The 24059-nt window shown below is 30.9% G+C and overlaps 1 protein-coding gene across 5 annotated transcripts in view; it reads left to right on the forward strand.

Moving 5' to 3' along the window:
- Nucleotides 1-24059, forward strand: part of LOC126748184 (uncharacterized) — a 52537-nt gene continuing 28478 nt past the window's right edge. For 2 of the 5 annotated variants that reach the window (XM_050457234.1, XM_050457230.1), the window contains exon 1: nt 22675-23180. In XM_050457234.1, coding sequence (XP_050313191.1) covers nt 23149-23180 — 32 coding nt within the window. In that variant the 5' untranslated portion in view covers nt 22675-23148. Of the gene's footprint in view, nt 407-10205; nt 10499-22674; nt 23181-24059 lie in introns of those variants that run through there. The other 3 variants (XM_050457233.1, XM_050457232.1, XM_050457235.1) reach the window with 3 other exon arrangements.

Consider the following 24059-nt stretch of genomic DNA (forward strand, 5'->3'; position numbering starts at 1 on the left):
GTGCTTAGTGCTTCGACTGTTAAGCAACAACGGAGATATAAACGAGAGGGGGGTTGACGTTGCCGGTGGAATGCCTACCTGTTCAACGTCAACCTCAGCCCCTCCACTACCGTGCTTGCCTTGTTCTTACTGTGTTTCTTGCTTTTATCCGATCTGCAGTACCATACTCGAAGTACTTATAACTGTTTTTGTATAAAGAATATTGTGGTTCAACGCTTTTTGGTGATGTTCGATGGGCAAAGTGCTAACTTCCGGATCGGTGGACCAGTTTGTCGCCCTCATATATTATTATCGAAGGGTTGTTTGTTGTGATCGTTCCAAATAAAATTCAGTTACAACTTTGAATTTATGCGGGGTTTTTAAGTGACTAGCTTTTTACGAGAATTTACTATTACCACCACTAAAGGTACGTTATGATTTGTATTTATGAAACAATCTACAATGCATAAATTATATTAAGAGTATGCTCAATGGAAATACCACATTTTTAAATACCGTTTCATGCCAAACACACCTGTTTTGTGGCATAGCTTACATATTATTACCACTTCTTTTAAATTCATTAACCTTTAAAGTATTTTCATCTCGATCTTTACAATTTGCTAATGCACAGTAATTCGTATTCCAACTATTGGTCATAAATACCTTCACTTTGTTAAGAATTATTTTTACCTACTTAGATTGAGTTATTTATGATTATAGTTCTAGTTAAGTACTTAATGTTGGTCAAACAAGTTTATAGTAAACATTTTAGCTACATTCTGATTAGAACTATTATGTGTAATATACATACAGGCTTCATAACTTATTTTATTATTTTATACACATTTGTTGGGCGCCAACATTCATGCCCTATTTCGATCTATTCATTAATTGTCAGTTTAACGATCTCTCAGTAAAAAGTAGGTTGGCATGTATATTTTTATTATGTTACTTGTTAAATTTGTATTTTTAAATTAAATTGTCATTTAATTGTGATTCCTCAGTTTACTTTAGTAATTTGTATATTTAGATCACCCCTACGGTTTCGTTTTTAGGTATCAAATGCTTTATTCGAACATCTTTATTTAGAAGCGTTTTTCAAGATTTGGGCGATTGAGAACATTAAAACGTAGGACGGTTTTATTATTTTCATTAAATATTGTATATTTATAAAAATTATGCGGATTTTGATATTTTTAGGTTTCTTTTGGGATGGGAAATACACACAAAATAATGTTTTCTTCGGTTTAATAGATGGGGAGGAAAACTGTTACTTGATATACATTTATTACTCTGAAAAACATAAATATGCAAAATGTGCGCTACGAAGTAGTATTGATTGGAACTATTACGCTTAATGTAAATACGGGGTTAATATATTACTTAATCTGGTATTTTTTATTTCATACACTTTTGTTGGGCGCCAACATTCATGCCCTATTTCGACTTTTTCATTAGTAATCAGTTTAACGATCTCTCAGTAAAAAGTGGGTGACATGCATAGGTTTGTACACATCTCGTGAGAGTTGTTAAATTTGTATTTTTAAATTAAATTGCCAATGACTTCCTTCTTATCAACTCCTTTTAGAAATCCCTCCTTTCTCTTAATTTACTTTAGTAATATGTATCTTTAGTTCACCTCTACGATTATATTTTTAAAGTTTCAAAGCTTTATTCGAACATCTTTATTTATAAGCATGTTTTTCAAATTTTGGCAATCAAAAAAATCAAAACGTGGGAAGATTTTATTATTTTGATTAATAATTGTATATTTATAAAAATTATGTCTATTTTAATTTTTTTTTGAATGGGATATACATCCTAAATAATGTTTTTTTTTAGTTCAACAGATATGCAGAAGAATAATCAGTAGATATACTTTTATTACTTTAAAAACTTTTATATGCAAAATGTTAGTTACAAAGTAGTCTTGATTAGAACTATGACGTTTAATATACATATACACTTAATATATTACTTATTCTATTATTTTCTATTTTATGCATATTTGTTGAGCGCTAACTTCTATGCCCTATTTCGATCTATTCATTAATTTTTAGCTTAACAATCTCCCAGTAAAAAGTAGGTTGCATGTATATTTTTCTTATGCTAGCTAAATTTAATATTAATAATGTGTATTTTGAAGTTAAAATTGTCAATTACCTTCTTACCAACACTTTTCAAAATTTATTTTTTAAAATTGTAAATTTTACTCACCTGTACGATTTTTTTAGTAAATTAGAAAATTCTATATTCAAACATCTTAGTCTATAAACACGTTTTTTCCAAATTTTGACCTTCTAAAAACCAAAACGTGGGAAGGTTTCATTATTTTGATAAAATGTTGTATATACATAATAAGATTTAAATGGATTTTGATATTTTCAGTTCTTTTGGGATAATAAATACATAACAAATGATGTTTTCTTTAGTTCAATAGATGTGCAAAAAAATATCACTAGATATATATTTATTACCTTAAAAAAGCTAAAATATATAAAACGATATCTGCAGAATAGTCTTGATTAGAACTATTTCGTTTAATATGCATAAATGCCTAACGAATTGTTTATTCTGTTATTTTTCATTTTATACACTATTGTTGGGCGCCAACCTTCATGTCCCAGTTCGACCTAATTATCAGTTTAAGAAACTCTTAGTATGAATATTTTTGATATGCTGCTTGTTTAATTTGTATTTTCAAATTAATTTGACAATATCTACCTTCTTACCAATCCTTTTTGATGTTTCCTTAATTTACTTTTATAATTTGTATACTTAGCTTACCTCTTCGATTTTGTTTTTAAAGTATTAAATGCTTTATTTGAACATCTTTATTTAAAGAAAGAAAGAAAGAAAGAAAGAAAGAAAGAAAGAAAGAAAGAAAGAAAGAAAGAAAGAAAGAAAGAAAGAAAGAAAGAAAGAAAGAAAATGTGCTATATTACGTAAGAATAATCTTGTGTACAAGCATCCTACAAGCTAAAAAAAACAAAACAAAAATACAATTTCAAAAATTGACAAAACAATGAACAAAATTAAACACAAGAAGGCAAAACTTTTTGAACATACTTGAATTAAAGATAACTAAATAAAACAATCAATTACTAAATAAAGGTAAACTTGTTGACAAAACTAGAGAAGAAAAAAAAAAAAAAACTTTCCAACATGTCCAAGGTTAAAACCTATCATTAAAAAAGTCATCCAGGTTATAATATGCTTTAGCCAATAAAAGCGTCTTTAAATCTCTTTTAAATTTCTTAACATCCGATATATGTCTAACACATAGAGGAACATGATTGTAAATTTTTTTACTATGTAAATTAATGAGTTTTTGGTAAGGGAAGACGTAGGAATAGGCAGGGGAACATCATTTACACGACGAGTCAAATGGCCAGTGTCAGAGGGTAGTTTGGGAATTTTGTGAATAAGAGCAGCTGTTTCTAAGATAAAGAGTGAAAAAAGAGTTAGGATTTTTTCAGAAATGAACAGGGGTCTGCAAGAATCTCTTAACTTAGCAGAACACAGGTATCTAATTGCTTTTTTTGAATAACAAAGACAATGTTAAGTAGCCCCTTATTGGTTAAACCCCAAAAAGGCAAGCCATACCGAATATGAGATTCAATAAGTGAAAAGTACACTGAACGTGCAATCATCATCATCAGCAAACTGAACCACCTTGCCTTGCAGTTTCAATGAACTCAAGTCATCCACATACAGTAAAAATAACAGTGGTCCCAACACTGAACCCTGGGGAACGCCGCATTTTAGGGATCTAATAGCAGACAAACGCCCAGACACTGTAACCTTCTGAGTACGATTTGATAGATAGGACTCAAGCCATCGCAACGCTACGCCCCTAAAACCATATTTATCGAGCTTAGATAACAGTATTCCATGATCCACACAGTCAAATGCTTTGAATAGATCACAAAACACTGCCGCCGATGACTCTCCAGAATTCAAGGACACATAGACGCTCTCCAAAAAGCTAAAAAACAGCATCATGAGTCCCTTTACCGGCTTGAAATCCAAACTGATTTGCAGACAACATGCCATTATGATGTAAAAAGGACAAAATTCTGCTTTTTGCAAATTTTTCAACTATCTTAGAGAGGGTAGACAAAATAGAAATGGGACGGAAATTACAAGGCTGATCCAAATCTCCACCCTTATGAAGAAGGATAACCACTGCCTCTTTTAAACATGAAGGAAAAATGCCAATATGTAAAGAATTGTTTATGGCAGAAACTAAAGCATTTAAGGCTGAATCAGGCAAAAAGAGTAACAACCTCGAAGATATCCCAGCAGCTCCAGATGATTTATGGTTTTTTAGGCGTTTGATTTCATTTTTTACTTCGGTAAGATTGACAGGATGAAAGAAAAATGAATGCTCAACCGACACTTGTTGAAGATAGTGTAAGAGATCAATGTTACTACGAATGCCCTTGAGCAAGATATTAGGTATATCACAATAATAGTCGTTTAAAATGTCAGGTCTTAATTCCGGTTCAGATACTTTTCTATGGCAATGTCTAAAATCATTAATAGTCAACCAAGACTCTCTTTGCCTATTTGATGACATATTTAAGCGATCCCTATAATAATTAGATTTTGCTGCTTTAATTGTCTTTCTGTACAGACTACGGTATTTCTGATGATATACAAGGATATTTTCATTTGTGGTATATTTGCACAATTTAGTCAAAAAACGGAGGTTTTTAGCTGAAATTCTAAGGCCTCTTGTTTTAAGCCTCATTTTAGTAAAGCACTGATTGATCTTATCACACAAAACTTGAAAAAATAAAGTAAGTGGGTCAGAAGCCGTTTCAAGTGCATTCCAATTTACCGAAGCTGTAGCAGCAGAAAAAGCATTAAAATTTCTCCTGCTGAAAATTCTACCCATATAATGAGATCAAGATAATACAGTATTATATGGCATTTTAGCAAGAATAGCTTCATGGTCGGAAATACCAGATGGGAGTACTGTGTATAAAACGTCATCAAAATTTGTACAGAAATAGTCAATTGTAGTTGCAGATGAAGAAGTTATTCGTGTGGGAGAAAGAACGTGCATTTTCAAATCGTAAGAATTTAAAATACTTAAAAGAGAAGTACGTGGCAAGGTTTCACCAGTGTAGTTGATATTAAAGTCACCAGCCAATATAACCTTAGAGTGTAGGGACAACTGGGATAAAAGAGAATCAAGTTTGTCCAGAAACATAGCAATATCTCCTGTAGGTGGCCTATAAACACAAAGAATATATAAATTAAAACGCTTATCACGTCTCTTATAAGCACGTTTTTCTAAATTTTAGCGATTGAAGATCAAAATGTAGGAAGGTTTTATTATTTTAATTAAATCTAGTATAGCTATAAAAATTATATGGATTTTGATATTTTTAGGTTTTTTGGGATAGGAAATACATACCAAATGATGTTTTCTTTAGTTTATTGGACAAGTAGTAATACTATTACTAGACATACATTTATTACCCTAAAAAACTTAAAATTACAAAATATTAGCTACAGAGTAGTATTAATTGGAACTACTATATTTATTATAGAATTAATTTATTACTTATTTTGTAATATTCTATTTGACGCATTTTTGTTGGGCGCCAATATGCATGCTCTATTTTAATTTATTTGCTTATTATTAGTTTTTAAAAAATCGTCAATAGAAAGTAGGTAACCTGTAAATTTTTGTTATATGACTTTGATAAATTTACTTTAAAAAAGTCTTTTTTATGTGCACGTTTTCCCAAATGTTAATGATGGAAAAGATCAGAGAGTATGAAGGTTTTTTTATGTTTTTATCAATTATTTGTCTAAACTTATTTTGGGATAGGAAATAATACCAAGGGATATTTGGTAGGAAAACCAGTAAATTTGCACGGTAATTTCTTACCTTAAAAAATAGAAATTCGAAAAAATATAATAAAATATACCAACCTTAACATTAAATCTCCTAAATTATACATAATTCATATAAAAATCTGTCCTAGAGTTTCACATTATCTTCTATCATAGATTACTATAAGAATGTTTCTCTGTATATTAAATTTTTGCCCCAAGATGTTCGTAATTTTCTCATTTTAAATAGGAAAACCGGTATATTACTGAATATTTTGATCAAACAAATTATATTAATTTCTCATTAGCTTTAAAACAAAAATCGAGGCAAAACTATTACTAGGTCAAATTAAAAAAGAAACAGGTTTTTCTAGTAAACCAAACTATTTTATCTGAAATCCGTAAATAAAATAATTTTTTCTAAAGGTTTTTTATTTATTGATGTATTAAAATAGGCATTCAGGCGTGCGACAATAATCTTAACCGTGATACTACGGTAAATATTTATTGAGTCGGCATGAATCAATCAAATATATAATTATGTCATGAAATATAAAACCGAAGTACAGATTGTAAATATTATTGAAATTTATGCCTTATGATATTAATCAAAAATGTAGGTTTAAGTACTATTAAAAATATAATATATTAATTATATGGAAATTGCAAATTTATTATCAAAAAAGAAAGATTGTAGATAGGGATGAGCGGGCTTTATTATTTTTCTTTATTTAAATTTACATTTATTTTTATGGTAAAAATAAAGCCGTACTCGCGTTAAAAGATCATTTGAATGGTGGTTTAGGTTTTAGGGGCCAAAAATAAAAATAGACTTCTAGCAGGGCACATTTTAAATAAAAATATATATTTTTGATAGATCTATGAGCTTAAAACCTTTCTGCTGTTTTTTTAATTGGATCCAATAGAGATCATCTTGACATCTTAAAATACACAGTAGCAATGTATTTATTAATCTTGACCTATTTTATATTTTAAGCCAACATAGTTTCTGGAACAAATAGTATATCAGCTCACATCTAATTAACTTAATAGTTCAAGCTATATTTTTAGTTATTTCATTTCAATTTTCAGTCTGTCAATTCAAATCTGAATTTTATTAAGGTTAAAAAGCTCAAATTATAAAAAATATGAGGTATGACCCTGACTAAAATAATTTTACCTTTCTCAAATAATCCAGGTAATAAAAACTCAACAGTTCCAATAAAACACTCTAATTTCGGGTACAAACGCTTGAAATGCGTATTACCATCGTTAATTTAAAAATACCGTGGTGCTGTAAAAATAGGGCCTGAAGTTACCTTTTACAATCCACTACAATTGTTTGTTTAGAGACAGACATTTGATTACCAGCGTTAAATAGGAATCCTCTATGTAAAGTACCGGGTCGTTAAAATGGCCAAACGCCAGTTATACACTGCTCGTAAGAACTATATAAATGCACATTAAAAGCTTTGGGTTTCTTTATTTCTTGATAATATATAATATTTTCATGGGTTAATTCTATAAGCTGTTTTTCTTAAAATTATTTGCATAAAGACTGTTAATTTGTGTAAAGAAAAAAGGCAAATTTATACATATAAATACTTATCACCTAATTTACATCGAGCCAATGTCCAAATGTTAAAAAAATAATTTAAGTCGCTAATATGCATAACTTAATTAGATTCGATTGTTTTTGGTCGTTTCCCTTTATTCTTTTAGTTGGGAAGTGTATAAGATAAAACCGTTATAGGTTGGTTGACTCCACACTAAAATAACACTTTTAATTACAAATGATACTAGATTTACCTGTTTGTTTTCATCAGGTTTTTTTGGATTTCTTTTTCTTCTATATTACAGCATTCGTGTGTTAATGTTACTGCATATGTTATGTATGATTTAAAAAGTAGTTTTTACGTTAACCTAGGTAAAAATTATTCAGTGATTTAATTAAATTTATTATGAAGTGATTAAAAGGTTTAAATATTACAGTATTAAGTATTAAATATTTATGATTTTTTTTTTCTTTTATTATATGCACACTAATAATTTTCTAGAGATTATATAAATTAGTGGTATACCAATGTGTTTGGCTTGTTTTGATGACATACATCGATATTAAAATTCTCATTTAAAATCCATTTAGCAAATATTGATATTTCAAGTAAGTCACCACCCTCGAATTTTTATATTAATTATAATATTACTATGTGTCTTCCCAGAAAAACAAAATTTGTCATCCTACGTTTATCCAATATTAATGCATATTTCATATCCTGAAATCAATTTTCTTAAAATAAATCTCAACGATTGCTTATTATTAAAAAAAGTCTTTCCGATGGGTATAAAACAATGATAAATTGATATGTGTTTAATTTGATTTATTATCTTTTCAGTCGATGCAATTATAATTTTTCTCGAGTATATTCTTCACCATTCGCTTTTAGAACGAAGTTTTCTAGCATTAATAATTATTCGTTGTATTTCTGAAATATTCTGTTCAATTAATTGTCTATTTTTAAATTAATTTTCTTTATTTGCATACTTTTAGCTGCATTGTAGCACAATTTTTAGAGAAATGTATGCATAATTCAAATGGCTATTAGTCACTTTAAAGTAAAATTTTATATTTAATACTAACATTAAATAAGTGGTTTTTTATTAATTATATATTGTATCCTAGAATATTTCTATGCAATTTTTATGTTATAAATAAGCAATAAAAGGTGAATGCCAAAAAAAAACTGACAAAATAATTTGTTGACTTTTGAAAATAAAAAAAAGCCTATAACCTTATAACCATTGGCTTAAAAAATTAGTATTTATAGTAATAGTCTTAACACCAATAACATTCACTTGAATAATTTTATTAATAATTAATTTATCTAGAGAGTAAAAAAAAGAAATGAATAATAGAGAAAATGATGCGAGTTATTCAAAAGAAAAAACCGTATTTCGAAATTTCAATCTATGTTCATATTTCCCGTAAAGTTAAAACTAATCTAATTAACTCCATAATACAGTTTCTATTTTCTACGTGGGTTTACTTTAACTAATATATTTTCTAAACTACCATTCCATTTATAGCTCTAATTAAATAGCCAAGCAATAGTAGTAGCAAAGGTCAGACACGGTTTCAATAACAATTAACTGTTCCCAAAGTTTAGTTTTCCTAATTTTAGCATTCTGCGAATTTTATCCGAAATAGCCAGCTTAAAAAACATTTATTGTAATATAATGAATACATCCTGGTTTAGTGGCTTGTCAAGTACTAAATACCAAACATTGTTACATCATAGATCGCTTGGTTAGGTCGTACTATTAATGTTATTCACTTGGTAGGACATACTTAATTCGTGTCAGTTAACAGACAATTTGCACAATCTATTAATAATAGGAAAATAATATTTAGAATTTGCAGTTGCTTATGTCTCTTATTGCTATTATTTGGGGAAATGGTTGTTTTAGATGACTAATTGCCAATTTAGTAGCCGAGCCTTTCTTTTTTTATTATACTAGTGAACATTACGTATATGGGCCATCTCAACAATATTTACTCGGAATGACTTCCTTCGTTTCATTGCTACTTTCTCCCTTTGAATGGGAGCCTAGAAAATTAAAAAGCGTTAAAAACTTCACTACTTCCGTTATTGTTCTCTTAACGTTGTTCTTCGTTTCTCTTACACTATAGCGTAGTTGCATTTATTTTTATAGTTTTATTATTCCAAAGAAGTAGGCTCAACTTGTCATCACAAATCTATAAGCCTATTTTGATGCGAGAATTATATTAATAAAAAAAGTATTGGGAATTTTTTTAAAATCGTTACTACTGGCAAAGTTGCAGCACTTTTCTACATACATTTTAATCCTCACTTCTTTTTGCGTCGAATATTCTTATATGACTTTCCTATTAGATTATGAAGGCTGCTAAATTGTTGCATATAGAAAGAATATATTAATGATTTCGTATAAATAATATTATATACATACATGCATCTTAGCATTGCAGCCTACAGAAAAAACTGTAAAATTTTTTCTGGCATATTAAAGTTTGTATTACAATTCTTGCATAAAACAACGATATAAGCTGTATGCACCAGATATTTTTTTTTACTAAAAACGATTAAATTATGTTTTTATAATTAAATTGTAATATTTACTAAAACTACTATCACTAAATGGTTCGATTACTAATTTAAACCATTAAAATAAATATAAAGTATCTAATTTCACACCAAATTGTGTTTGTTTTATGATTCAAATTTTACATTAACAGAGCCACTAACTAAATCGCCAGGTATTCTCGTTAAGGTTATCCAAATCTGTGACTGATTTATCGCTACTATCTAAACAAAACCGTCAAACCAACTTACAGATAAAGGTATCGATATTTACTTCAAACATCATGTTAGTTGATTCAAATAGAAGTGTTTTTGTATCTTTCTCGGATAATTCGCTGCAAATTTAATGGTTTTTTTACACTCGGCCGTTTATTTTTACGTAGAGATTTAAAAGTGTATTTTTAGCGTATCTCTGGTTTGTTAATTGCCTCTAATCATCCGGTATTCAAATTCATTGTCGGTCAGGAATTTCTGGATTTTGTGAGTGGCGTTTTAATTTTGTTTTGTACTAGTATGGACGTGATACTTTTAGCTGCTTATCGGTAAGCTTACACTATCGTGTTACCTCCACTAGCACAAAATAATTTTGATATATTGATACAGATAAATAATTTTGTTGCTGCTCATTTGAACGTAAGGTCCTTAAACACAGGCCTTGATGAATTTAAAAATTATGTATTTTCTTATTCGTTTGATATTCTAGGCCTTTCGGAAACTTGGTTGTCTTCAAATTGTGATAGTAATTTTTTTAATATACCGGGCTATAATTTCGTGAGAGAGGATAGAGTTAGCATTGGAGGGGGAGTTGGATTTTATAAAAAAATCTTTACAATTTTCTCGAATAATATTCGACAATGTCAATTCTCCAGATTTTGAACATATGAGTGTTGGGTTTGAAGTGAGGGTTTTGGCCCTTACTATGTGTATATAGACCACCTTCTAGAAATACCGTCACTTTTTTTGATACGTTATAAAATGTACTGGCGCAAGCAATGACGCTTTGCGATTATATTTTGTTACTTGGTGATATAAATATTAATTTACTAAATGAAAATGGGAATACAAGAAACCTTAAAAAAATTTTAAATGTCTTAACTTAAAACAATTAATAACTGAACCTACACACCATAATTTATTGACAAATAGGTCAAGTCTTATTGATGTGATTATTTCAAGTCAAGAACTTGAAGTGATAAAAGCCGTTTCTACACCTGTGTCAAGAAGCCTAACCGACCATAATTTAGTATACGCCATATTAAATTTTCCAAAAATACAAAACAAAGTAAAACATTTAAAATACCGTAATTATAAAAACATTAGTCTTGAGGATTTTTGCAGAGATGCTGAGCAAATACAGTGGAACGGAATTTATTTCACAAACAATATTGATAGAAAATTAAATATTTTTAATACAAATATATAAAATTTAATAAATAAACACGCTCCACTTCAACAAAATTTAGTTAAAGAGAAAAATTTTATTCCCTGGATAACTGATAACATAAAACTTTTAATGCGTTTAAGGGATAAGGCACACAAGACATATTTAAAAAACAAAACTTTGGGAAACTTAGAATATTATAGACAGTTAAGAAATTTTACAAATGCTATTACACGGGAGAAAACTACTTATTTTAACCAATTTTCTTCAAAAAAAGAAAAAGATTTATGGGACAATGCTAAAAAATTAAATATATCATCCAATAAGACAGTTGAAATTCCCAATGAATTATGTGATCCAGAACAGATTTGCAACTTTTTTCATCTACTTTTCAAGCTCCTAACTCTGCGTCAGATGACAAAATCTTTTTTTATCGTTCAAAGGTCCATCCCAATGTTAATATCAAACTAAATTTTACGCTTATAGACGAGAATTCCCTGTTAAAGATTCTGAATCGTATATCCACTGGGGCAATTGGCGATGATGGTATATCAGTGAGGGATATTAAACTTTGCTTGCCATACTGCATTCCATCCTTGTTAAATATAATAAATTCCTGTATTTTAGAAAGTTATTTTCCATTTTCATGGAAAAAAGCAATCGTGAGACCGCTAGCTAAAAATACGAATCCTAAAGGACTAAAGGATCTAAGACCGATCAGTATACAGGATTCCGATCTGGTTACAGCACCTCTACTTGTTTAGTTAATCTTTTAAATGATGTTCGTCACAGTGAAGATAAGAAACTAATAACTTGCCTGGCACTTCTCGATTTTAGCAAAGCATTCGATACGATTAGCCACAATATGCTATTAGCCAAGCTTCATTACTATGGACTTTCTGATAATTCTTTAAAATTTTTCGAACAATATTTAATAGATAGATCCTTTTGTGTGGAAATTGTGAGAGATTTTCAAAGCGTTCGATCTGAATTTGTACCACAGGTGTGCTTCAAGGCTCAATTTTGGGCCCTCTGTTGTTTTCCATATATGTTGCAGATATGAGCAATTCTATTGAAAACTCGAAAATTCAACAATATGCTGATGATTCTCAAATATACACTTCATTTTCCTTAGATTATGTAAACGAAAATATTGACAAATTTAACACGGACTTGAATAATTTAAAAAAATTCTCCGATAATCATAATTTAAAACTAAACTCCTCTAAATCCTGTACGCTATTTTTTAATGCTAAATATCAGATTGAGAGAATTAGGCAATTATTTGTTCCACAAATAGATAATATGCCTTTAGCCTCAGTTTCAGAGGTAAAAAATACATACATATTCATAATAAATTAAAAATTGCTTATATAAGATTGAAAAAACTTAATTATTTAAAAAAATGGCTACCATCCAAAATAAAGTATCAATTATGTGACAGTTTAATATTATCGCTATTCGACTACGGTGATGTGGTTTATGGTTCATCTTTGACGATGCAATTAGCACACCAAATACAAAAAATACAAAACAGCTGTATGCGTTTTTCTTACAATATTCCATTTAGAGAACATATTAATATCCTTAATATATCCTTAATATGAGTTACCGTAGAAAACTTCGCAACTCAAAAACAGCCAAGTTTGCTGATTCACCACCCACATTCTTTTAATGCCAAGGCTGCCTTAAAACTTGTCTAACAACAAAATTTCTGTGGTCAGCAGCATCCCTATTATCATGAGTGAACAAAATAGTTCTTTTGGTCAAAAAATAGATCCTTCAGACTTAATATTCCAAAATTAAATTAATCAAAAAATGCTAGAGGTTTAAAGGGTAAAACTCAGTAAAAACTATAAATGGGTATTTTTATTTAACTGACTTGGATGGAGTAAAAATTCTTTCTATTTAAATATGAGTCTGGATCATTCTTAGACTTATCAATCTTTATATGAGTACCATCAATGGCCCTGGAAATCCATTTTCTCTGGAATGTTGTTCAATAGTTGTCTTTTTAAGATCAGATGGCCATTTGGTGACATTCTACTTAGGAAATGTATCATCCTTTTAAGAACGTAAAAAAGGCAGCTAATTATGATGTCAAATCTCCAACATCTCTAAATGAAGAAGCTTCATGACCAGCAAACCACAAAAAAATTATGTTTGTTCATAGGCTGCTAGCTTGCCATTTTCACCAGATTGTGACTTAAAAAACTCACTTTCTTCAAATCTACGGCCGATATCTTGAGCCACTTGTCTGCTAACTCGAAAATGCTCAAAAAATTCCTGGTTATTGTACAGTGGTACAGTAACTTCGAGGTAGCCTTTGTTTTTTTGTCTCCTGTGACCTTAGAACAGGATATCTATTAGTTTATCAACACTCGATACATTAGAATCAAATCCATGATTTGAATCCGAACTTGAAGAGTCTGATGACATTCTGGATTCTCTTAAAACCCGTAACAAAAAAATTTTGGATATATTTATGTACCCAATATATAATGTAAAATTACACAGAATTTTATTAAATTTTCTATAAACCTACCTTTAGATATTTAATAAATACATTAGTAAATTAACTTTAAAACCAGCCCTAATACTTTGAAAGCAGCAAAAATCAGATTTCAATTACCCCACAATGATACGTAATCAAACCACGAGATCAAACTCCAAATCAATGACAAATAACAAAAGAAAACACAGTCTTGGCATATACCTTGCGCATGTCCCAAACCGAAATCCCTATGAAATTCTATGGACTACCTTCGGAGATTTGAAACCAATTTCCAATCTGAACTTTGTAGTTGCTAGAACAGCTGACAGGCAGTCAGAATTCCGTATTAGTTTTGCTAGAACGCGTACGAAGGAAAACGGTCCAATTATTCCTCCAGATCATAATGCACACCATACACTGACACGTTGTGGATGCACTGCATTCTGATGAATCATTCGTCGATTTTCTAAGCCTTAAATGCGAGAACTCATTTACCATACCAACTCAATTATTTCTTAATTCCAGGCAGTCGAGTAATAAAATATGTTAATTCTTAGCGGTTAAACTATAAAGTATTTTTAATCAATTTAATATTATTACTACAGAATTTTCTTTATCCACTTAATCTCAAGTCACAGAGATTCTTTTTATTTTAATCAATTTAATAATTTCTTAATTTCATGTAGTCGAACCACAAAATAATGCTTAGTTCATGATAGTTGAAGCATGAATCATTCTTAATCAACATCATGTTTTTGGGTTCCAAGTTGTGTAAATTGAGCATAAGAATTTTCTTTAATCCTTAGCATCTAATTTCTTCTTAATTGCAGGCAATCAAGATACTGAACTTTATTCAGTTTTAATCAATTTAATAATTTCTTAATTCCAGGCAGTCGAGCAATTTATTTTATGTATGTTAATTTCTAGCACTTTACTTACTTACGAAACCGTTGAGCTGAAAATGGGCCTCATCACTGAAAATTATTTTGTTTGCAAAATAAGCAGGTGAATTCCCATCGCTGTTCATGGTCTGCTAGCAGAGGTGGTTGAGTCAGTTGGATTTTGTAGGCATGCAAATCTTAAGTGAGAATTCGCTGAAGAGTACCTCTGGAAATGTACATTTCTTATGCCCGATGACGAATTGTTGTTTCTCTGTCACACTCTCGCGAACTGCCGCGATGTTTTGTTCTGAGCAGTCTCTACGAGCTCGTATCGTATGTTTCATATCACTAGTATTTTTGAATTTGTATGAATTTTCGATGATTATTCTATTCAGAGTAGATGAATTAGGAACATTATTGGACGCACTTTACGAATAGTAGCAATTAAACTTTCACCGTTCGAATATTAATTTTTGACAATCAGGACGCGTTGTTCTACCCTGTAATAATGCTCCATGTTTACTAACTCCCATTTCTCAACTTTCGATCTGTCATGTCATAATCATGTGACATTATGACTGTCAAACATGACGCGTAATTCAAATCTTGCGGTCTTACGGAACCTAAAATGAGTAAGAGATATAAAATTTCTTTATATCTACGATTAAAGAGATAAAAAATTTACTCCTCGACTAACCTGGTACTGCTGTATTTTCATTACATTAGATATTTAGCTTTAAGTAAGTATATTTATAATTTTAAAGTGACATTCTAAATGTTTTTTCTTATGATTTTTTTAATGAAATTAGGAAGCGTTATTGTTCATGGTTCTATACTTGGGCGTTAGCCTTAAGAGCACTTTTAGAAATACTACATTTGTAAACAGATTTTGCAATTTTTTAAACACATATTATAAATTACGAAATGAAAAGACCTGCTTATTTTTTAGGTTCCATCTCGTTAGTTCAGTTCAACGTTGTTTTGTGGCAAAAAATGCTTAATTGCCAAATCGAATTTGTAATGATCAAAGCTTCTTACCGAAATTATTAGTTTTGATAAAAAAACTGATTACAGTCACAATTCTTAAACGAAATTAAATTGACCAGACCCTGCACTAAAAAAAACTTTATATTACTCTGTTAAGACAATTTTTTGCAACTCTGATTTCACTAAAATATACATCAGACCACTCTCCTTCATGTTCTTATGACACTTAGGGATGAAATACCAGAGAAGCTTAAGCTCTGAGTGTGCTTTCTTATTTCATTTCGGCGCTCCATTCTTCTTCACGCCTTGTACCATTGATTTAAAATTCCATTGTTTTATTGAACGCTTTTTTACATGAACGAGGCGAGACTAAACAATTTTGGACGACTAAGCCGTTATGGGACCGACACAGCGCTCAAAAGGTAAATGTCTCATTAAAAAACTGCAAAACAGTAATGGTGGCTCGTGTCAAATTACGAAATAGGATTCGTGTGTTGAGTGACATTTATGCCTTGTTTAAGCTACCGTAAATATTAAGGGATTTGGTTGGTTTTAAATCCATAAATATACATCAATTTAGGCAATCGTCAATGCATAGTGATTTTTAATAAAGTAACTTGTGGATACGGTATACATGCCTTAAGTGCTGATAGCTTTAAAGTAAAATTTGAATTTTTCTCTACAATTTTCAACCTAATATATCCAAATAGTGCTATGGCTGGAACCTTTGGTGTGATATTCAAATCATAAAACAGTTTTACCACTAACCAACACTTTAAGCCAAACAGATTTTGCCATAGCTAATAATTTAAAAAAACATTTATAAAGTCACATGGATTCCAAACGACGGAACAACTCGTACTAACCAAATAGATGCACGACATACTAGTAGCCTCATTAACGAACGAAATATGAGAGGAGCAGACAGCAATACGGATCATTTCTTGGTGGAAACCAAGTTATAAATAGGAATAGCAAAACAGAGAGTGGAGCAAAATAAACAAAAGGCATGATGGGACCTAGAAGACTGCTGTCCCAGGTACTCTGTTTTCATGCGTTTTATCGTACCCAGCAGTCCTCAAAATTTCCTCATTGGTTTTTCTGGCTGTCTGCCGGACTTTTAAGATTCTTCGATAGATCCACCTTTCAAATGCTTCCAGCCTATTGTGCTAACCTTTAATATCCAACCATACCATACAACAGTACGGACATACGTAATATTTTGTGCATTTTATTCTGAGATTAAGGTCAAAGTCAAAGTTCGCAAATATACTTTCGAATCTAATGAATAAGCTCCTCACTTTTTCCATCGGGCATTTAACTTATACGTCTGAAATCTACTTCTTTACTATCATATGAGAGTTTTGCATTCTCAAACTAATCTAACTTGCAGGTGATTACTAAAATTTTGTCTTTTTTATGTTGATGTTAATTCCCATAAGTCTACCCCTTATTATCTGCTATCAGGACTGTGTTATCAGTATGCATACCGTATATTGTTATAATTGGTGTACCATTTATTTAATAATGTTTAGTACACCCAAAAGTTACAAAAAATATATATTTAAGAAAACACGCTCATGATGTAACATCGAAATTGAAATTTAAAAACATCATCTTAAAGATCCAATTCTATCGATCCACGCTACAGCGTTTACATGCATTTGTACCTCTCATTAAAGAAGTTCTAAACACTTCTGGTAAAATAAAACCTAAATTTCAAAAAACTTAACATCATCGTCTCATCTCCTTATATTCCCAGCATTTTAGCTGAATTACTAGACTAAGAAATCAATCATTAAAGGAGAACTTTCTACTCTTTTGCAACAAATTATAGTTGTGGCCAATCCGGTTTTATATGCAATTAAATCTATTAGCCATAATAGGAAAAAAATGCATCACACAGTTGAACAGAACAAAACGAGAAAAGTGCGGAAAATACCGTTCAAGTTGACTATAGTTTTTTGCTGCTACTTATTTGGAAAACGTAAACATCATTGCACAATCTTGATACCCGGAATTTCTAGGTGCATAGTGACATCACCAGATATATTAATTTTACCAGAAAACAATCAATAAATGGCAGTAACAATGCTTTGTTGGATTTCAATATTTTCATTCTAGATGGTGCTTTATAAAGAACATACATTTTAACTGCTAGAAAACAATTGGCAACTTGTTTCTATTGTTTGATTATGGTCCTTTGGCTACTCAACAATAAGTCATTAAAAGTCAATAATGTAATTTGATTCTTTATCGTAAACAGGTGCTTTTGATCACATTTCATTAAAAAACACCTGTTCTCCCTAAGTTTTTTATGTATAATTTTAATTAATGAATATGTACTTCCTTCATTTGCGTTTTTAAGGAGGAAATTAATAACATTTTGAAGCGTATAGAAGTCATAGTCTATTTCTGTAGTTTTACATTTTTCATTTTGGATTTTTTACCGGGCAATATGGATAGAAAGAAAAAGCCTTTTCCATAACTCAAAAAGGTGTATCAAGCTATATTTGTATACTAAAACTTCCTAAGTTGTGTGATAAGATATTATTTATTTATTTCTGTAAACCACTTAATCACTATCTAATATGTGATGTAATAACTCATAATAAAACAAGGTACAATACTTCAGGGTACTTGATGTGGGGTACTGTATTCCCTTAAAGGTAAAGACCACCCTAGACATTTCAAGATCACCTTAACTACCAAATTCAAATTTAAAAAGGCTATCTATTAACATTTATGGATGTTAATATAGCCATCGAGGCTTTTGATTCTACTCCTAATGAAATTTGATGAATCGGTACCTAAGTCACTCAAAAAAATAGAAAATACCCAATATGGTTTACTACTGAGATTCTCAAATTTATTAATTAAGCTTTAGTATAATTTTTATCTTAAATGAAAAAAATCCGGTAACGAACAAATCTCAAAATGTTTTGGTCCTTTGTGAAATCCTTGAAAGATTCGGTAGATGTCATGGTCGAATGACAACTGAGCACATTCATTCAGTAAATAATATTGATAGCTTCAGAGCTTGCAGAACCATCAAATTCATAGTGCTCCCTAGTGTAACGATAAGCGACCACCTTAAAAACTTCCTCTGGATCATTTCTGTGGTCAAATATTAACCTTGAAACTACACCACAGAGTAGTATTTCAATATTCATCATCATCACCTGTAGGTGTACAACTCTTCGTAAGTGTTGGCTAACTGCACGCTCATTCTTCAAACTTCTCTATCTTGCATTAATTCAGGATCGTATTCTATTCTATTTTATCGCTCCCTGATCTGCAACGATGTTGTTTTCCATCTCATACGTGGTTTCGCCTTAGATATTCGCCCTCCCGGATTTTGTTCCCAGACCGTCCGGCCTTAATTACTTTGATAATGTCCAGTTACTGATAGAGCTCAGTCAGTTCATTGTTTGTTCTTGGAGGAACCTGCTCCGTTCTTGGCTCTTTGCATCGTCCAAAGATCAGCTTGCGCACATTTTCTTTGGTAAGTGTCCAAGGCTTATTCCCGTACATGACCCCTGGTGGTATTACATTAATATATTTTAATTTTGAATCTTCAGGATATATTTTGCTATTAATAACTTCCTTTAAAGATGCATGCATTTACAGTCGCATTGGATTCTTATTTTGACTTCCTCGGATATACTGTTTTTCTCATTGGTTGTGGCCTATAGGTACCTAAAACTTGTTACCACCTCGAAGTTATCATTCATTAACATTCATGTGTTTCTTTTAACTGTCTTTCAACTTCAACTTCTTTACCATTATTAAGATATTTCCAACCACGTCAGTGTCGTCGTCGAAAGCCAATAAAACTCTTGGACCATTAATACCAAAGACTTCCCTCAATCCCGCCACTCTTATAGCTTTATACAGGCAATATTGAACAATATCTTGATCTAACGTTATCTTACTCACTTTTACTCTTCTTCTGGAACCATTGACACATATATTTGTCAATTTAATTAGCTTTTTGAAAATTCCTGACTCAGCTGACTTCACTAGAAGACTAACGTATGCTTGTCTATAGACAGTTTATGAATCACCCCATTAGATTCCCAGCATTTTGCTAACGTTAACCTTATTGGAAATATCTGGGGGACACTAGATCAATTTTTACGGAATTCAGAGTGGTATTCCATCAGGTCCATGATGGATTTAAGGCGTTCCAATAGTATATTTGCAAGAATCTTATGTGCCGTATTGATATCCCTTTGTAGTTACTGAATTTTGTTTTGTCTCTCGTTTTATAGATAGGAATGATCAGGCTTTATGTCCATTCTTCTAGTATTTTCTTCTGACCCCATATAAGGGTAATGAGTGTATGCAGCTGCCTATGCAGTTTTTCTCCTTTATACTTCAGCAGCTCTACTGATAGCTTTGTTAGCTGCGTCATCTTTTTTTATAGTTTTGTTATTCTTGAGCTTTTTGATAGCTTTGATAATTTTTTTGTATACAGGTTATTCTACCTGTGAGTCTGCAGTGTGGTTGTCAATTGTATTTTCTTCATTTTGTTGATTTATGTTTACAAGCTTGTCAAAGTACTCTGTACTGCTTCCATTCATTAACTAATTCGTTTTTGGTGGCAGTTATGCTACCATCTTCCCTCTTAAGTATGGATTCCGCTTTAGGTCTAAAGCCTTTTTGATTGTTTGCCTTAAAACATTAAAAGGTCTTTCAATGTTCTATGTTGTTTGCATGATTAGTTACCTTTATAAAACTTTTTAGGCTGGTTATGGTTCTTATCTCATTAATTTTTTTTGGTTTTCATTGATCGTGCTCTCTCTTCTTTGTTCTCATTAATTTTATAGCCCTTTCTTTTTAGTTCGCCATATAATCGTATATATTTTAGTCCGTTCATCATACTTTATTTATGGTTTGCCATGAGTTATCTCACTCTCTTCCGCAAGTTCCAATTGACTGTCTACGCTCTATTTTTATTTGTATTGAAGAAATAAAAGAGTAATATAGTTTTAAAACGGTCTTTATTGGCAAATGTAATATTTTGACAAGAGTCAAATGCCTTTCCGAGATCTTTGACTTTATTCTACAGTAGAAGTGCTAAGTCTTGTCCAGATGTTTCTAGAGAATCTGTGCACCATCAGCAGTAGCTAAAATTGGTGCTCCAGTTAACAAGATCTGGCATTTTTGGGGTCAAAACTTTCGTCAACAAAGTCAATGTTGAAATTTCTAATGCTTTAATTCATTGAGATAATTTTATTCAGATTAATAAACTTGAGCTATATGAAGATAACTCGAAACTTTGGTCTGCATTGAATGAATTACTTGAATGAATTAATGATAATACATGACTTTAATATATATGTATACATCCAGTTTTATAGCGGTTTATGTCTTCCGGTTCCCATTTACCAGCTTCTTTTGTCGTTCCAATCTTCTGGACGCAAGTTGCTTTCAGATACTGTCTTTTGGATGCCTACTATCCAAGATGATTTGGGCTTTTCACTCCTTCTCCTCGCAGTTGGCACCCAGTTGAGTATTTCTTTTTCTTGGAGTCTTCTTTTGCAGATTTGATATGTTTGGTTGATATGTCCATACCATGTTAACTGCCTGGGATCGATTTCTTCTATTATTCCTGTACAGTTGAATTTTCCAGCTGCTCTTAGATGACGTTCTCAGGATTCATTCTATTCATGCCATGTTTCACACCCAAATAGCACCATTCATTAAAGATGGAGTTAAATAGACGTTTATTTAAGCTGCTTTTGGATCATACGACTGAATTTAAGAACTTGCTTCCCTTGTTGAATTCTTTGTTCTATTTCACTTCCCAACCCAACCCAACCCAACCCAACCCAACCCAACCCAACCCAACCACTGCGGTTTATTTCTGTACCTAGATCCATATGTATATTATGTATATTAAAAGATTGTAAAGATATATATATTAAAAGATTTTCCAGAAAATTAAAACTTAAAATTTACAATATTGTGAAATTGTCTATGTGTACTTTTAAAGACCAAACATGTAACCATTAAAAATTCACGATACTGTAGATACTAAGTTTTTTTTTTATTTACTTACACGAAAAAAGGACATTATATACAAAATATGCCATTTTATGAATGGTAGAAAATATTTTTTTGTCTCAATAATGTTAATTTTTAACATTTTTTCTTAATTTCTTTTAAAAGCTCTCAAGATTCCTATCATCGACACATGTTGTTTCAAAAACAATATGTTGCTCCATCCCAAAGCGGATGTCCTTTCATATTGAAGTTCAAAAAAGGGTCGAAAAATTGCACCCCCGTGACTTACAAAACTGGCCAAGATTTCGACGCTACGATCCTTCTCAGAAACTAATAAAACCGTAAAAATACAAGAGTGCATCTCGAAATGAAATAAATACTGATCTAGACCATTTCTATAGGGAAACATCATCGATAGTCCCTTTACAAGGGTGTCGGCCTATATGGATCTCTCTGTCTCTCTCGTTTATTTTGTGTGGTCCCTTCTCTATTTCCTTGACCCTTGTTCAAGACCTTATTTCTATGACAGTGCTGGCCCGTATAAACCGGTCAGATTAGAACGCACATTTAGTATTTGGGAACTGATATGTTGGTGGCCAACAGAATTTTGTGTTGCATGTGTGGGAGTGGGATGATTAATATAAGTGCAGGTCTCGCTTTTATATTTGTTGGTATTAAAAACCTGTATAATAATTATTGTCATTAATTTTAAAATAATTATAAGGAAATGCGGTGACATTAACAACTTAAAAAAAAACGGAAATTTCATTTATTTTCAAATGCAGTTCTATCTCCGGAAAGAGGAAGGGTACAAATTGAAGTACAGGTGTTCACCATATATTCCACATGTCTAGGGAGGAGAAAAAGGGGTCGAAAACGGAAGTTTGTTTTTTTTCCTAACAAATTGAAGGTAAACAGGGTGAGTTCGTTGTAAAAAAAAAAACATTAATGTGGTCGTTAACAAATGAGCTGTACCATATGATTTTGCATTTATAAAATACCTGGTGGTGTTGCCACGAGTGAAACCAGATTCTCCTCTGGCTAAACTGTATTCAAAAATGTGCTAAAAAAACTAGATTCAAATTCCTTCTGATAATACCGGACTATCAATCCAGACGCAGGCGCTCATTCGTGCCCGACAGTGACGAATCCAGCTTTTCGTTTCCCTGATCCCGTATACTGAAATCCTACTGCCATTCCTCCAGTTTCCCCTGTAAAAAAACCGGAAACTCGCATTTTGTCTTTAACCCTCTAACCCCTCGTTTACGTTTCTCGCCATTGACTTAAGTTCTTGTGCCCTCTTCATTATGAAAGGGTTCATATTAGTCTCCTTTAAAGATATGGTGACCTAAATTATTCAATTCTGTGTTTTTTTCTAATAAAATATTATAGTGTGATAAATTGCATTTATTCGGCTTAGATTCGGTGCTTCGCATCATGTTTTCTTGTTTGTGGCAGATTTGGGACTGGTAAAGTATACAGTTTTTGATAAATTATTATTTAAGTAGCCTTGATGAATTAAGTGTTTATATTTTATTAGGTGTTAGATTGAAAAGGTATATGTATTATCGGATTAAATTATAAAATTATATTTATTATTAACTAGTTACTTTTTATGCAACCATATGTTCCTTTTTTAATTTTATTTAAAGTAAATTAGAAAGTAAAGATTTTTTTTATTTTTCACTTAAAAAAACTGCTTTAACAATGTGATAAATAGAGAAAAAGGTTCTTTCATCGTAAAATATATCTAAAAATTACAATTTATTAGTATTTGATCTTCGTTTAAAATCTCAGATTAAAAATGCATGTCATTATAATATGCATTTTCCCTTTAATGCATATTATAATTTTCATTTCTTTTTTACTTGCGCCAATAAATATTTTAATTTAAAATGCCAACTTCAAATTCTTAGCTTGTTGTAGTAATGTGTCCAATATAGTCCAAAAAATAGTGCATTAGAAATAGATTAATGTAAAATTTATCCACCATATTTAAAATTTACTAGAAAATAAAAACCTGTGAAAATCTATGCTAATAAATTTCAAGTTAGTATTGAAAAATGCAAAATTGATGATGCAAGCCTAAAAGCGAAACATCGAATTCTAAATTTGATAACGCCATTTTGTTGCATTGACTTATGTGACATTATTTGGACTGTTTTTTGATATAACAATTTTTATATAATCAAGTATTTTTTGGTCCGGAAATGGTCACGATTTCTTCTTTTATATAGGACAATTTGACACTCAACCTTTATTAATTTTTCAATCTAGACCGTTTTGTTTAGTTTTTTTGCTTTTTAGAACATTTTCATAATATCGTACATTTTTTAAAGTCACTTTTA

Source organism: Anthonomus grandis, chromosome 22 (assembly GCF_022605725.1).
Source record: "Anthonomus grandis grandis chromosome 22, icAntGran1.3, whole genome shotgun sequence".
Classification (NCBI taxonomy): domain Eukaryota; kingdom Metazoa; phylum Arthropoda; class Insecta; order Coleoptera; family Curculionidae; genus Anthonomus; species Anthonomus grandis.